Source organism: Poecilia latipinna, unplaced genomic scaffold (assembly GCF_001443285.1).
Source record: "Poecilia latipinna isolate Pla-1442-1.1 unplaced genomic scaffold, P_latipinna-1.0 Scaffold3328, whole genome shotgun sequence".
Classification (NCBI taxonomy): domain Eukaryota; kingdom Metazoa; phylum Chordata; class Actinopteri; order Cyprinodontiformes; family Poeciliidae; genus Poecilia; species Poecilia latipinna.
Genome location: NW_015115944.1, coordinates 33,593 through 45,360, shown reverse-complemented (window position 1 = coordinate 45,360; position 11,768 = coordinate 33,593). Strand labels below are relative to the sequence as shown.

The 11,768-nt window shown below is 36.9% G+C and overlaps 1 protein-coding gene across 2 annotated transcripts; it reads left to right on the top strand.

The window, feature by feature from the left end:
* The first annotated feature begins 1,547 nt into the window (after window positions 1-1,547).
* LOC106940699 (sin3 histone deacetylase corepressor complex component SDS3) lies at window positions 1,548-10,614 on the top strand. Of its 2 annotated transcripts, none has more exons than XM_015023502.1 (12): window positions 1,548-1,764; window positions 4,010-4,079; window positions 4,159-4,214; window positions 4,682-4,753; window positions 5,426-5,445; window positions 5,542-5,698; window positions 6,513-6,608; window positions 6,701-6,762; window positions 6,860-6,881; window positions 7,615-7,720; window positions 8,534-8,618; window positions 10,320-10,614. In XM_015023502.1, the coding sequence occupies exons 1-12, from the start codon at window positions 1,653-1,655 to the stop codon at window positions 10,416-10,418; spliced, it is 957 nt and encodes a 318-aa protein (XP_014878988.1). In that variant the 5' UTR covers window positions 1,548-1,652; the 3' UTR covers window positions 10,419-10,614. The 2 variants fall into 2 exon arrangements, with proteins under 2 accessions (XP_014878988.1, XP_014878989.1); XM_015023503.1 differs by lacking the exon at window positions 1,548-1,764 and adding an exon at window positions 3,156-3,294.
* Window positions 10,615-11,768: the final 1,154 nt, after the last annotated feature.

Sequence of the window (11,768 nt, the reverse complement as noted above, 5' to 3'; positions counted from 1 at the left end):
ACTTCAATGTACTCAATAGAACCCACTTTTTTTTTTACCCTCTGACATTTAGCTACAGTAGCTTAGCCGCAGACACGAGAGGAAGTGTCAGTTCAGTTTGAGAGCGCGAGGCTTTAGCGCAAGCTGTTAACTGACAAACGGTGGCAACATCAAAGGGGGGAAAGCCGCTCACCTTTTGTGAAAGTCGTCCAGGTTAAAAAAGAAAAGAAAAAGATAATGCGTACTTCAGAAAGTGTTTAGTCCGACTTTGAAGATGTCGGTGCGACTTCGCGAAGTGCTGTCAGTTGGTCTAGACTTCCTGAATGACGGAGCCGCGGGAGAGCAGAACAACCCCTCGCTCGTGTTTGACAGTTACTTTGACAGGCAGGCGGAAATAAAGTTGCCTGCTGAGGGGACCGCTGGAGGATGTGCGCTTTGGGTTTCTTTCTTAAGTTTTTTTTTTCTTTTTTTTTTCTAATATATTCATACATTATTGAGATGGTCTGTGCTCGTTTAACAAGATCAAATGCACATATTTTAGCGTCAGAGTAAAGTTGCTTTAACGAAAACAAAACTATCCCTCCCATAAAAATAAATGATCAGAAAGCTTGCTCCTTATTTTCTTCGCAAATCATTAAAGATGCATGACCTGAGTCATACCCGATTCTGTTGCAACTCCAGGAAAGAAATAAAATATACTCGATGCAATGCTGCCATCTGCTGTTGTAACTTAAGTTTTTTTGTCCTCATAACGAGGAACTTCAAGTAAATATCCATGAAATAACTCAAGTAAGAGTAAAAAAAAGGCCACTTAATTTGTATTAAAATTTTAAAAACCTGTATTCAGATTAACAAAACCATTACGTTTTCTGCATATTTGTATTTTAAAGGTTGCAATTTAAAAAAGGAAGAAAAAGAACTGTATTTAAAAACTTACTATTAACTATAACATCTTAAAATAAGGAGAGTCAAAATAACATCCAGGCTCAATCTGAAGTTTGAAGCTGGTGATGTGTCTTTTTTTTAATCACACCAAACTTGACAGTGATCAAGCCAAATTAAGTTTATTAAAAATGTGCTGATAGTAACCGAGCCATGTGAGTTTGCCAGCTCTTTGAATGAACGATGTGACCCAGTTTTTCACCTGAAAGCATTATTTTTCGTTAAGAAATGTAGGTAAATTCTGTAAAGATGTGCCACATATGGTAACAGTTGTGATGTGTGCCTTGTACAATTAAATACAGAAACATGACCTGCATAATCAAAACTAGTATCAATATCAGATAATGAATCATTTGAGAACCGACACAGTTAGTTCCTGTTGGTAGCTGAGCCAAACTATTTGGATCTCAAAAATGAAACGGAGTTCTCATCTTCTAATCGGCATTCTGGTCGTTTACATAGATTCCAGCGCTCTTGAAACAATTAGTAAATATATTATTTTTGTCAAGCGTACGTTGTTATGAAACACAGTTTGTCTTATCTTAAATTAAATTATTCAATACAGTCAGTGTAACCCTATATTATTTTATTTTTTTACATAAATTGTGTACAGGCATATACGTGGACAGCTTGGCATATAGAGGTCCTGTCAGTTGTAGGCGCAGTTTCAAGAAGCCTGCAAAACACAAATCGATTGTTTATTTCATGTTTGTTTACATCCACACGGATAAATGGCTTCCACTTTGATTTCTCCTATGGTGGATTATTACAACGACGAAGAGGAACTCGATAGCGTGGATGACGATGATGACCGAAGTTTCAGGGGAAGAGACTCAGAAGAAGGTAACGTTTAAAGGAATCCTCAGCAACACATTAACTGTCGGGCTCCGTCTAGTCTTTGGAAAAGAAACGGAAATGAGCGGTTCTTGCAAAAATGTAGCTATACGCATCTCAAACCAGACGTTTCAAAATACTACTTTTGCTAATAGGTGTTTTAAATTGCAATGTGTGATTTGGTTTAGGGTAAATTTTGCCTTTAGTTCCCATAGCTAGTAATATCAACAACGACTTGTTTGTACAGTAACTCGCTAGCGTGCCCTTTCAAACTATAGACTCCACCCAGATGATTATTTGCAACAAAAAAGTGGGTGGTTTTCATGCTTTAGACAATTTTCCTTCAGCCGCATGTTTTATACTCGACAGTAAGAACGGAAAACCCATTCAGGGAATTTAGACGGTGAGCATTTAGATAGTGTGTAAGTTTATTAAGGTTATTTATAGTAAAGACATGTTTAGCGGAAATTTATTTCACTGTTAAGAGATTGGACTGGAAATGTTTAAACATAAAATATCAGGAAAAATATGTATTTATTTTTGTTAGAATGATGTGAAATTTCCGTATAGCAAAGACTTAAATCCAATAAATACTGATCAGAAAATATGATGAATGCTTACGGACCAGAAACTTGACTTTTCAGTCTTGTTGCATTTTAATAAAGATGAGAAAAAACGTGTCCTTCAGTGTTTGATCTGGTGATCACTGAGATATTAACCTCAGCTAATCAATCTCAGTTAGGTTAGTGTTTAATTCATAATAGGTATTTATTAGATATGCAAGCTTCCCCCCCGCCCCCGACTGATTTTGAGGTCTCGAGTTGCTGATTCTGATGGATTTTGTTGTTTTTTTTTTACTCCCTAAAGAGCTGTAGTACATAGGAGGACAAATGAGAGAAAATGTACTGCAACGTTTTTATAGAGGCATGTGTCCTGAACCAGTAGCTGATTTTTGTTTAACTCATAAAAGTGTGTAGGTGGAATTAGATGCTGTTGGTTTATGAACTGAAAATGTTGGGAGTTGCTAGTTTTGTTGCATTTAATCAATATGATAAAGCTATTGTACAGCATTCAGAGCATATTAATGAAAAAAATACTTTCCGATTTCGTGCTGAACGATTAGTGTATCTTTAATGTATTCATAGGAAAATAAAAAAAAATAACTTTAGGGCATTCTAACATACCATTTGTTAATGCGTTGTAACTACTGTATCACCCCGTATGAAACTTATTTATCAATATATGTAATAAGAAGCAGTATTCAAGATGGGGAATATTACGGGATAACTTTTTTCATTCATTGCCATATTAGTGATCATTTATTTTTCCCCTCCCCAGTAGTTTTTGCTCATGATAAGCACTGATAATTAGGCAGCCACTGAGCTCGGTGACGTTAGCTGTGAGCGCTGACAGGTTGGCCCTGCCTGCTGTGTCCACTGCTGTGCCCTTTTCACACTCCTCACTCAGACCAGACGGATTGCGGTGAATCTCTATTAAAGCAAGGCAAGAAACAAAACGAGGCGATGACAACACTACAAGGTTCGCTAGTCTTCTGACACTGACTTCCAGACGAACAGCTTGGTTTATTTTATGTAGTTTTGCTCCTTCTGGCGTGTTTCTGATGTCCTTGTGAGCTACAGCCGGGTTACTCTTCTAACAGCAGACGGAGCTAACTTCAGCTAGCACACAAATGCTAACTGAAAATGAAACTTGCTGTGTCAGCTTAACTTGGCCTTTTTTCTTTCTTTTCTCTCTGTCTTTTGAGATAAAAACTAACCGATTCAGTTCGTCTCTTGTCTGTAAACTTTGCTTCTGAGTTTGACACGACGTTTAGCATCGGTGAAAAGCGTTAGCGTCTTTTTTTTTTTTTTACCGGTGGACTGACAGCACCACCACTGAAATGAGCTGATAATCATCCGATGCGGCAAATGCTAAAAGTTTGAAATGACATGGAATGTTATTGATAATGTCGGTTGATTAATCTCACTGAAATGCACTTCTGGTTTTATCCACATTCACATTAGCCGAACTTTTTCTCGTGTTGTTTCACAAATGTGGACGTGATCTCCCATTCAAACACATCCGAGGGCATCCTAAGAAAGGATGTTCACCATTACCTCACTAGAGTCACGCACGTTCTTTAATCTGCCTGAGATAATCATAGCGAACATGCTGACAAAACTCCTGAAATATGTGTGTTAGTTTAATTTAGAGTTCAGTATTTTAATTCAGTTCCTGTCATTCTTGCTTCCAGACACAGAAGATGCAAGTGAGACAGATCTTGCCAAACATGATGAGGAGGACTATGTGGAAATCAAGGAACAGTAAGAGAATTATCCTTTCTTGCTATAAATTTAGGTTAAAGGTTTCTGATTATGATCTGTGTCATTCATTTCTTTGCAGAATGTACCAGGATAAGCTGGCCTCATTAAAAAGACAGCTGCAGCAGCTGCAGGAAGGTAGCAAATAAAGTTTTTATTTTCAGTGAATGTCAGAAAACGAGTGCATTTTATCTACATTTAGTTACATGATAATTACAATAACCTAGACACAATGTTGACCAAAAGAAAGCTTCAAATAAGTACGCCTTCTTGGTCAAAAACTGAAAAAGAAACAAACAGCTAAATATGAGAAATAATAATCTAGTCTGCCTTTTGTTTATGAATGCTTACTGTGTCTGAGCTGCTGACTGTGCTGTTTGCAGTTGTGTAGCCACACCAGCTGCTCCCACAGAGTCCTTTGAGTTCAGACTGAAACTATTGTTGAATGTGTTGTGCTGTTTTTGTTGCTTTTTGAAATGTAGAGTTTGTTCTTTCAAAGCTACAAAAGTCCAAGGTTCAGTCTTCCTCAGAATGAATTAAAACAGCCAGTAAGATGAGGGATAACACAGAAAGACAGAGTTGTGATTTATTTTTCGTCCTTGCAGGTACTCTGCAGGAATATCAGAAAAGGATGAAGAAGTTGGACCAGCAGTACAAAGAGAGACTAAGAAATGCAGGCAAGAGCACGACACGTTTTGATGTTGATGCATCCATATTCAGAGCGGGTTACGTTTTGGAGTAATCTGTACTTTAGTGGGTGTTTTATCTGAATGTCCACCAGGAGATGAACCAGATCATGTTGAAGTAATGTAGGATGAGTTTTTCTCTTAAAAGGTGTGAAAAATGTTTTCCAGTCACAGCAATCTAAGTTTATTAATTGGTCATGTAGAATGCATTCTAGCTCAGATGTGATTTAGCATTTTTATGATCTTGCTGTTAGACAAGAACATTATATCTCCTGCCTGGAGAATCTAGTTCATCAGGAAATTATTATTGTCAGTAATAGTTCACATGTGGAGAACTTTTCACATGACAGTAAATATGCAATATAAAATATAAAAAATGTGTGACCTATCCCAGAAGAATCCAGATCAGCTGATCTACTCCATCAGAGGCGGCAGGTTGATGCAATCGGCATCCTACAGCAACATAAATTCATTTTGGTTCTCAGTAGTTTTTAGTTCATGAATTGCTTTTGATCCAAAATATTCTATTATTTTCTTTGATGGAAACGTGATTAATATTTCACAACAAGAAAACTAACTATGTCGATCCATAGAGCTTTGAGCTTGATCACATACTGTAGATTGAAATTAAGTGTGATCTTTTTTTTCTTTTTTTCTTTATAGAGTTGTTTCTTCACCTTGAGGTAAGTAGATTTGATGGAAAAAAAAAAGGTTCTGTATTTTTATTTTTCCCTTCAGTTAAAAGGCAGGCGTGGTTACTGTCTGCTTAATTTCTGCAGACAGAACAGGTGGAGAGGAACTACATAAAAGAAAAGAAGGCAGCGGTGAAGGAGTTTGATGATAAAAAAGTTGAACTGAAAGAAAACCTAATCGCAGAGCTGGAGGAAAAGAAAAAGATGATTGAGAATGAGAAGTTAACAATGGAGCTAACAGGTGGTAAGGAAACATGAATACGTTTGTTAATTAAGGATTGAAATACCGGTAAATAAAATGAATATTTTGAGTGAGTTTGGACTATAATATCCAGTTGTCAGGCAAAAGTAACAAACATGGAAAATCCAGATTTCTGTTTGCTTACAGTTCTCTCAAATACTTTTCAATGTCAGCATTTTTCTTGCATTAAAACTTCAATCTTCTGTGCTAAATGAAAAGACAGCTAGAAGAACTGATTGTTTTTAAACTAATTTGTTAGGATTTTCCAGTAATTGAAACAAGAAGTGATCTTTTTTGTACATTAAAATCATTTTACTGTAAAAAAAAAAAAATAAGATGCTAGGTAATTGTTAATACTGCTTGAAGAAAGTAATTTTCAGAAACTGACAGCAGTTTTCTTTTTCTTCTGCACCTCTGCTAATCTGACTTTTGATGTTCCTTTTCCTGGTCTTGACATTGCAGCTTGTAATTTGGTTTTGCAGACGGTGTATTTCACTTTTCTTCACTTCGACCATTTCGATGGAACTTGACAGCTTGTACGTTAGAATACCACTGGTTACCTCAGAGTACAGCAGCAGCAGGATAGATGAGTTTCTGATAGCATCACATTCAGCATTTTTTATCCCGTTTCATGACATATTGACTTAGATGAGATGGTTCCATATAATCCAGAATACATTACTATGATAGGAACTCAAATCTCTAAAGAGCATTAAGGAAGTCAGATGAATGCAATCAGAGCTGGCATAGTTTAGAACAAGTTATGGTTGAAAATGTATAATGATAATATTATTATCCTGTTTTCTGTCATTAACAGACTCGATGGAGGTGAAACCCATTATGACGAGGAAGCTGAGGAGGCGGCCCAATGATCCAGTCCCAATCCCTGACAAGCGAAGGAAACCAGCACCAGATATCCTTCCCATCAACTCTGTACAATTAGCTACATAAGAATATAGGTCCATGTATTAAAATGCAAGACGTGTCGACCTTGACTCTTCAAACCTCAGCTAAATTATTTATTAACAGATGATCAGATAATGGAAGACCTAAGAACCCTTAATAAGGTTTGTCCTTCTGTTTTCGCAGAAGTTCTAACATAAATTTTATGTGTTCGCAAAATTGATTTCAAATAATTTCATCACTTCTTTTTTTGGTTTACAGCTAAAGTCACCGAAACGACCAGGTACGTCAGAACTCATCTTCAATGGCTAATATTATTTTTAAAAGCTTTATTTTAAGGGAAACGCTTGATATTCATTGTAGGGCAAAACATTTTCCATCTAGATTTCTTCTGATTTTCCTTTCTTGTCCCATGTCCATTTCTTTTTATCAAACATTTTTTTAAATTCAAACAAGTTAAACCCGAATAAAGACAAAATTAAGTTTTTAAATGTTGTTTTATTATCAATTGCAGAATTGTTTTAGTTCAGCCACATTTGAATTTCAATGATTAATATGGATTACAAATCATGTCCCTCCATGTCAATAATGGCTTATTTTGGGTGTCAACTGTAAACCCAACTGGAAAAACCTTCATTATGCAGCAAATACTGGCAATGTCTGGGGGGAAAAGGAGAGGCTTTCTACCTGGTTGGGTTTTATGTATTCCAACATATGAAATGGAAGGAGTGAATGTGCAAGACCTTGGTACAAAATGAGGATTTTTATTCCCATAATAGCATATTAAGGGTCAAGCAAAGCATACTCTTGATTAAATCAATTTCATTGTTGGCCTGACTAAAATTTATTCAATTTGGAACAATCAAAAAGAGAAATTGTTATGGCTTTTCTTAACTGGCTTCACATCCAGTTAAGAAACTGAGGCCCCTCAACAAAACCAGATACACAAACCTGCTGTTTATATAACTGATTTTTCTGCGTGTTTGTAATGTTTCTGGTTGTGTCACCATGTCCAGTGTCTCCTTCGTCTCCTGAGCACGTCCCCTCCGCTCCCATGGAGAACCCCTCCCAGCGTTACGAGGCCCGCATTGAGGAAGGGAAACTTTACTATGATAAAAGATGGTGAGATTTTATCTCTGTCATCAGAGAAAGCATGACTCTTTGTTTGCTAGGATGTAATTTAAGTTGCTCCCGTGTTACATCTGCCACCACTAGATGGCCCCATTGCTACGTGTTTGGTCTTCAACGCACCTACTGAAAACTGCATCAGTTTTTACTGAATGTATACCAATGCTTGAATCAAACATAAACATGAAAACCTCCTCTTGGGTAATGTGTCTGCATAGCAACCAGTGTTGCACTCTCCTTTGATTTATATGCAAAGATAATAAGGATCCTTGGCCAGACTCAGCCCTGACACCCTTCTGTTTGAGAGTGGAGGTCTGAATCAGAAATGTCAGAACATCTATTCCTTTCAAAGGCGAAGAAGATAATAGAATTCTGCCCTATTAGCTGCTGCCGTAGCCACGGAAAGTTGAGAGGAGCAAGTTGTGAGGTGCGAGCTGTATCCCTTTGAAGGCGAAGTCTCATTTATTCGCGGCTGAAGAAGACGTCGACGACAGAAAGCTGTCTCAAAGCGCCACAGGGAGATGCATGCATCATTATTCTTCAGTAGGCTCTTAATGATCAAATATTTTCAGCACCAATCTGTTTCTCTTGCTCCGCTTTGTCCGTTGACAGTTTGGAGCCTTTTGGAAAAATATCCAGACTTTTTGTTTGGATGTTTTAATCCAGTTATTTATTTGGTGCTTTCTCAGGATAAATGTGGTTTGTTTAGGTTGATGAAACTACTTTTGCAACTTTTTGCTGTCTCCTTCCTTGACTACGACTGAGTCAAATTGATGTTTTTTTTGTTTTTTTTTTGTACTGGGACAGGTACCATAAGAGTCAAGCCATTTACCTGGAATCAAAGGATAACACAAAGATTAGCTGTGTCATCAGCTCAGTTGGGACCAATGAGGTAAGTTTAATTTATTCATGTTATTACTACACTTAATTTTTTAAGTTACATTTGCTTTGTGATCATTAAAACCTTTTTTAGTACAAGAATGACTAATCGACTTTAGTGTACCAGTCAGTGCGATCTACGTGATTAGCCCTGCTCACTCCGTGGTTCAGTTGTAATTTAGGTCAAATGCTAATGCAGATTTCTAATCTTGTCATTTGGCAGCTCCTTTGTCTTTAACAGCTGATGAAATGCTCTGTTCTTTATGACTAACTGAAGCTATGGGTTTTAAATGAACAAGGAAAATTTCAAATCTAGGGCAGCCTTTATAGCTGAGATGTAAAGCGTTGTCGACGGTGGTTGGATTGTAATTTACTTAATTTCTTGGCTGATTAGCTGAATTGGTTGCATCCTTTAAACTTGCAGGTGTCGGTAGTTAAAAAGCAACTCTGCTCCACTGTTGTGTTATGTGTTTACTAAAAGTATTTTTTGTGTGTGAAGACAATTTGCTCCAAAAAATGTACTTTCCAATAAGTTCATAAAATTAGAAATGAGCCTAAGTTTATGCATTTTATTCATCATCACCTACATTATACCTATATCAATTTGTATGATTTTTACATAAAGTAACATAGTAAATTAATGTAGTTCATATACTATGAAAATGATTTCAGGCTAATGTCAAGTGAATACAAATACCCACCAGAAATGACTAAGATGAATCCAGAAAGGAAAGGCTTTGTTTGCTCACCATGACTCAGCTTGTTGAAGCACCTTTAGCAGCATCAGTCTCTCCTCTTGCTCTGGCCATTCTACTTTGCTTTTCTTTTGAAGAATCTTCACTTAATGAGTTACAACAACATTTAATTTCCAATTGGGATCATTAAATTATTTTGTAATTGAAATCATCACCCCTCCAACACAGTGCTTGCTGTGTCGCTCTGTGTCTTACAGTCAAGATACTTTATTATGGTTTCTCCTCTGTATTTGCAAATTAATGTCAGGCTATCAAATCCTACTTGAAAAGAACTGGCTTTTTAAGTCAAGCTTGTTGAGTCTTTATTATTAACATAAGCGTTAACATTGAACATGCTAACCTTCTTCTTCTTTGGCAATTTCTCTGAACCGTGCACTCTGACCTTGAGAAGGATTTGCCAGATCCTCCTCTCCTGGGAGGATTGGCAACTACCTTTTCTGAGGTCTTCTTTTTTAAACCCACAGCTGTATTCTACATACCAAGACACAGCTAAATCAGATGCTTTTACAGTTGTGGTTTCTCTCAGAGATGATTGATAAAACTGTGGCATTTGATGATCAGCATCCGGCCAATATCTTTTCTCTTCAATTCTAGGGAAGCAACAAAAGTGAACAAATAATTTTTATTTTAGCGTTGTGATATATTTAGGAACTAATACAATTTTCAGTTTTTGTAATCTTGAGGTTGATTCTTGAAATCAAGTTTTTGTAATCTTGAGGTTGATTCTTGAATCGAGACCAGACTATTTTTATTTTATTATATGATGTAAAACCCAACTGGACCGTGGTTTAGTCCTGCTTTACCTTGACCACTAACCAGCACTGTAACACTAAGACTAGGAAATGTAACTTATTTGTAGTTGTATGCCTGAACAAAACATGATGTGCAGATATTCACTACATCCTTTCATGACATTGATAAATGACAGGTCTTCCTCTCCTTCTGTGTTTGCTGTCCAGATTTGGGTGAGGAAGACGAGCGACAGTACAAAGATGAGGATCTACCTAGGACAGCTGCAGAGAGGAACATTTGTCATCCGTCGACGGTCTGCTGCGTGAAATGTTCCCCGGCTCCGCCCCACCCAACCCCATCTGTTCATTTATCTGTCCTGCCGTTTAACCACCAACTCACTCAATCATCCACTCTCTCCCTTGTTGGTGCATTTTCAGTTTTACCATGTGGCTTTTATTTGTACCTAATATTTTCATACACACTACCCCAATTTTCTTAATAAAACATGAATGCAGAGTTTCAGAGCTCTTGTTTTTGTCTTTTAAGGCGCTTACTGGTTTCCAGTATTTTTGTGACTATGTACCATGTTTTTGGAACCAGTTTGACTTTATCTTTGCTTTTAATACTAAATAGTTAAAACACATTTTCCAAAATGAGCAACTGTTTGCCAACTGAATCTGCTGTGTCAATTTTAACAGAGAAGGTTGTGAAGAATTATTGCTTGTTGGGTATGACCCGCCCACCTGAACTAGTCGTTTTCAAGAATATCCCTGTTGGAATGGTAAACAAAAACTGCTTGTTGTACAGATGCCTACAGTATAAGTAACTAGTTACATTTCCAAGTGGATGAGAAGAAGGAAATCTGGGCCTCTGCTTAGGCTGCTGCCTCCTCGACCCAACACCAGATAAGGAGAAGATGATGGATGGATTGCCACTTATACTGAACCTGTTTTGTCTCTTGTAAAAATATATTTTGTCATTTCATGTCACATTCTCTGTATGTAAACAGTCTGGAATAACTCAGCTGTGTTGGCATGTGGATTTCAGGTGATTCACTTATTTTTGTTTTATTAAAATAATTTAGCTTTTTAATAATTTTAAGAAGGGTCTCTGATTTAATGATGGTGTAATTCTTGAAGTGAAGTATTTTGTGCCAAGACTAAACGACACGCCTTAAGCAGTTTTAGTTACTGTTTAATGGTTGGAGATGTGTTTCAATTATATAACTAAGTAAATTGACATTTTGAAAATAAATTTGATTAAGAAACACACCATTTAAAAAAAAACTCGTTTTGGCACTAGGATGAGGTGGTTTTTTGGACTTATCAAAACTGCAACGCTTTATCAGCATCGCACAAATCACATGACCAACATCCGGATGTTGCCACTGGCGCAAACCACGAAGAAGACAGGAAGTTGGAGGATCATGGCGCAGCATATTTTTAATGTTGCAGGAACACGCTTATTCCTATGTGATTTTAATTGTTTCCCTTTTTTGACGTTTGCAGAATATTGACAAAGTTTAGCAAAGTGCAAACGTAGCTGTTGACTGACCTCATTATAAGGTAAGCTTAGTTTTGTTAAAATAATTGATAAATTAATCTCAGGAACGTGTTCAGTTGATCACTTTATCATCAATAAACTGTTCTGGATGTACGGAGGTGACAGGTGAAACA

Excerpts from the sequence above, each read along its gene's own strand:
- LOC106940699 (XM_015023502.1), top strand. The coding sequence starts at position 1,653 with ATGGCTTCCACTTTGATTTCTCCTATGGTGGATTATTACAACGACGAA. Across the intron at positions 4,215-4,681 it reads GCTGCAGCAGCTGCAGGAAG|GTACTCTGCAGGAATATCAG; the intron begins GTAGCAAATAAA and ends TCGTCCTTGCAG. Across the intron at positions 5,699-6,512 it reads AACAATGGAGCTAACAGGTG|ACTCGATGGAGGTGAAACCC; the intron begins GTAAGGAAACAT and ends TGTCATTAACAG.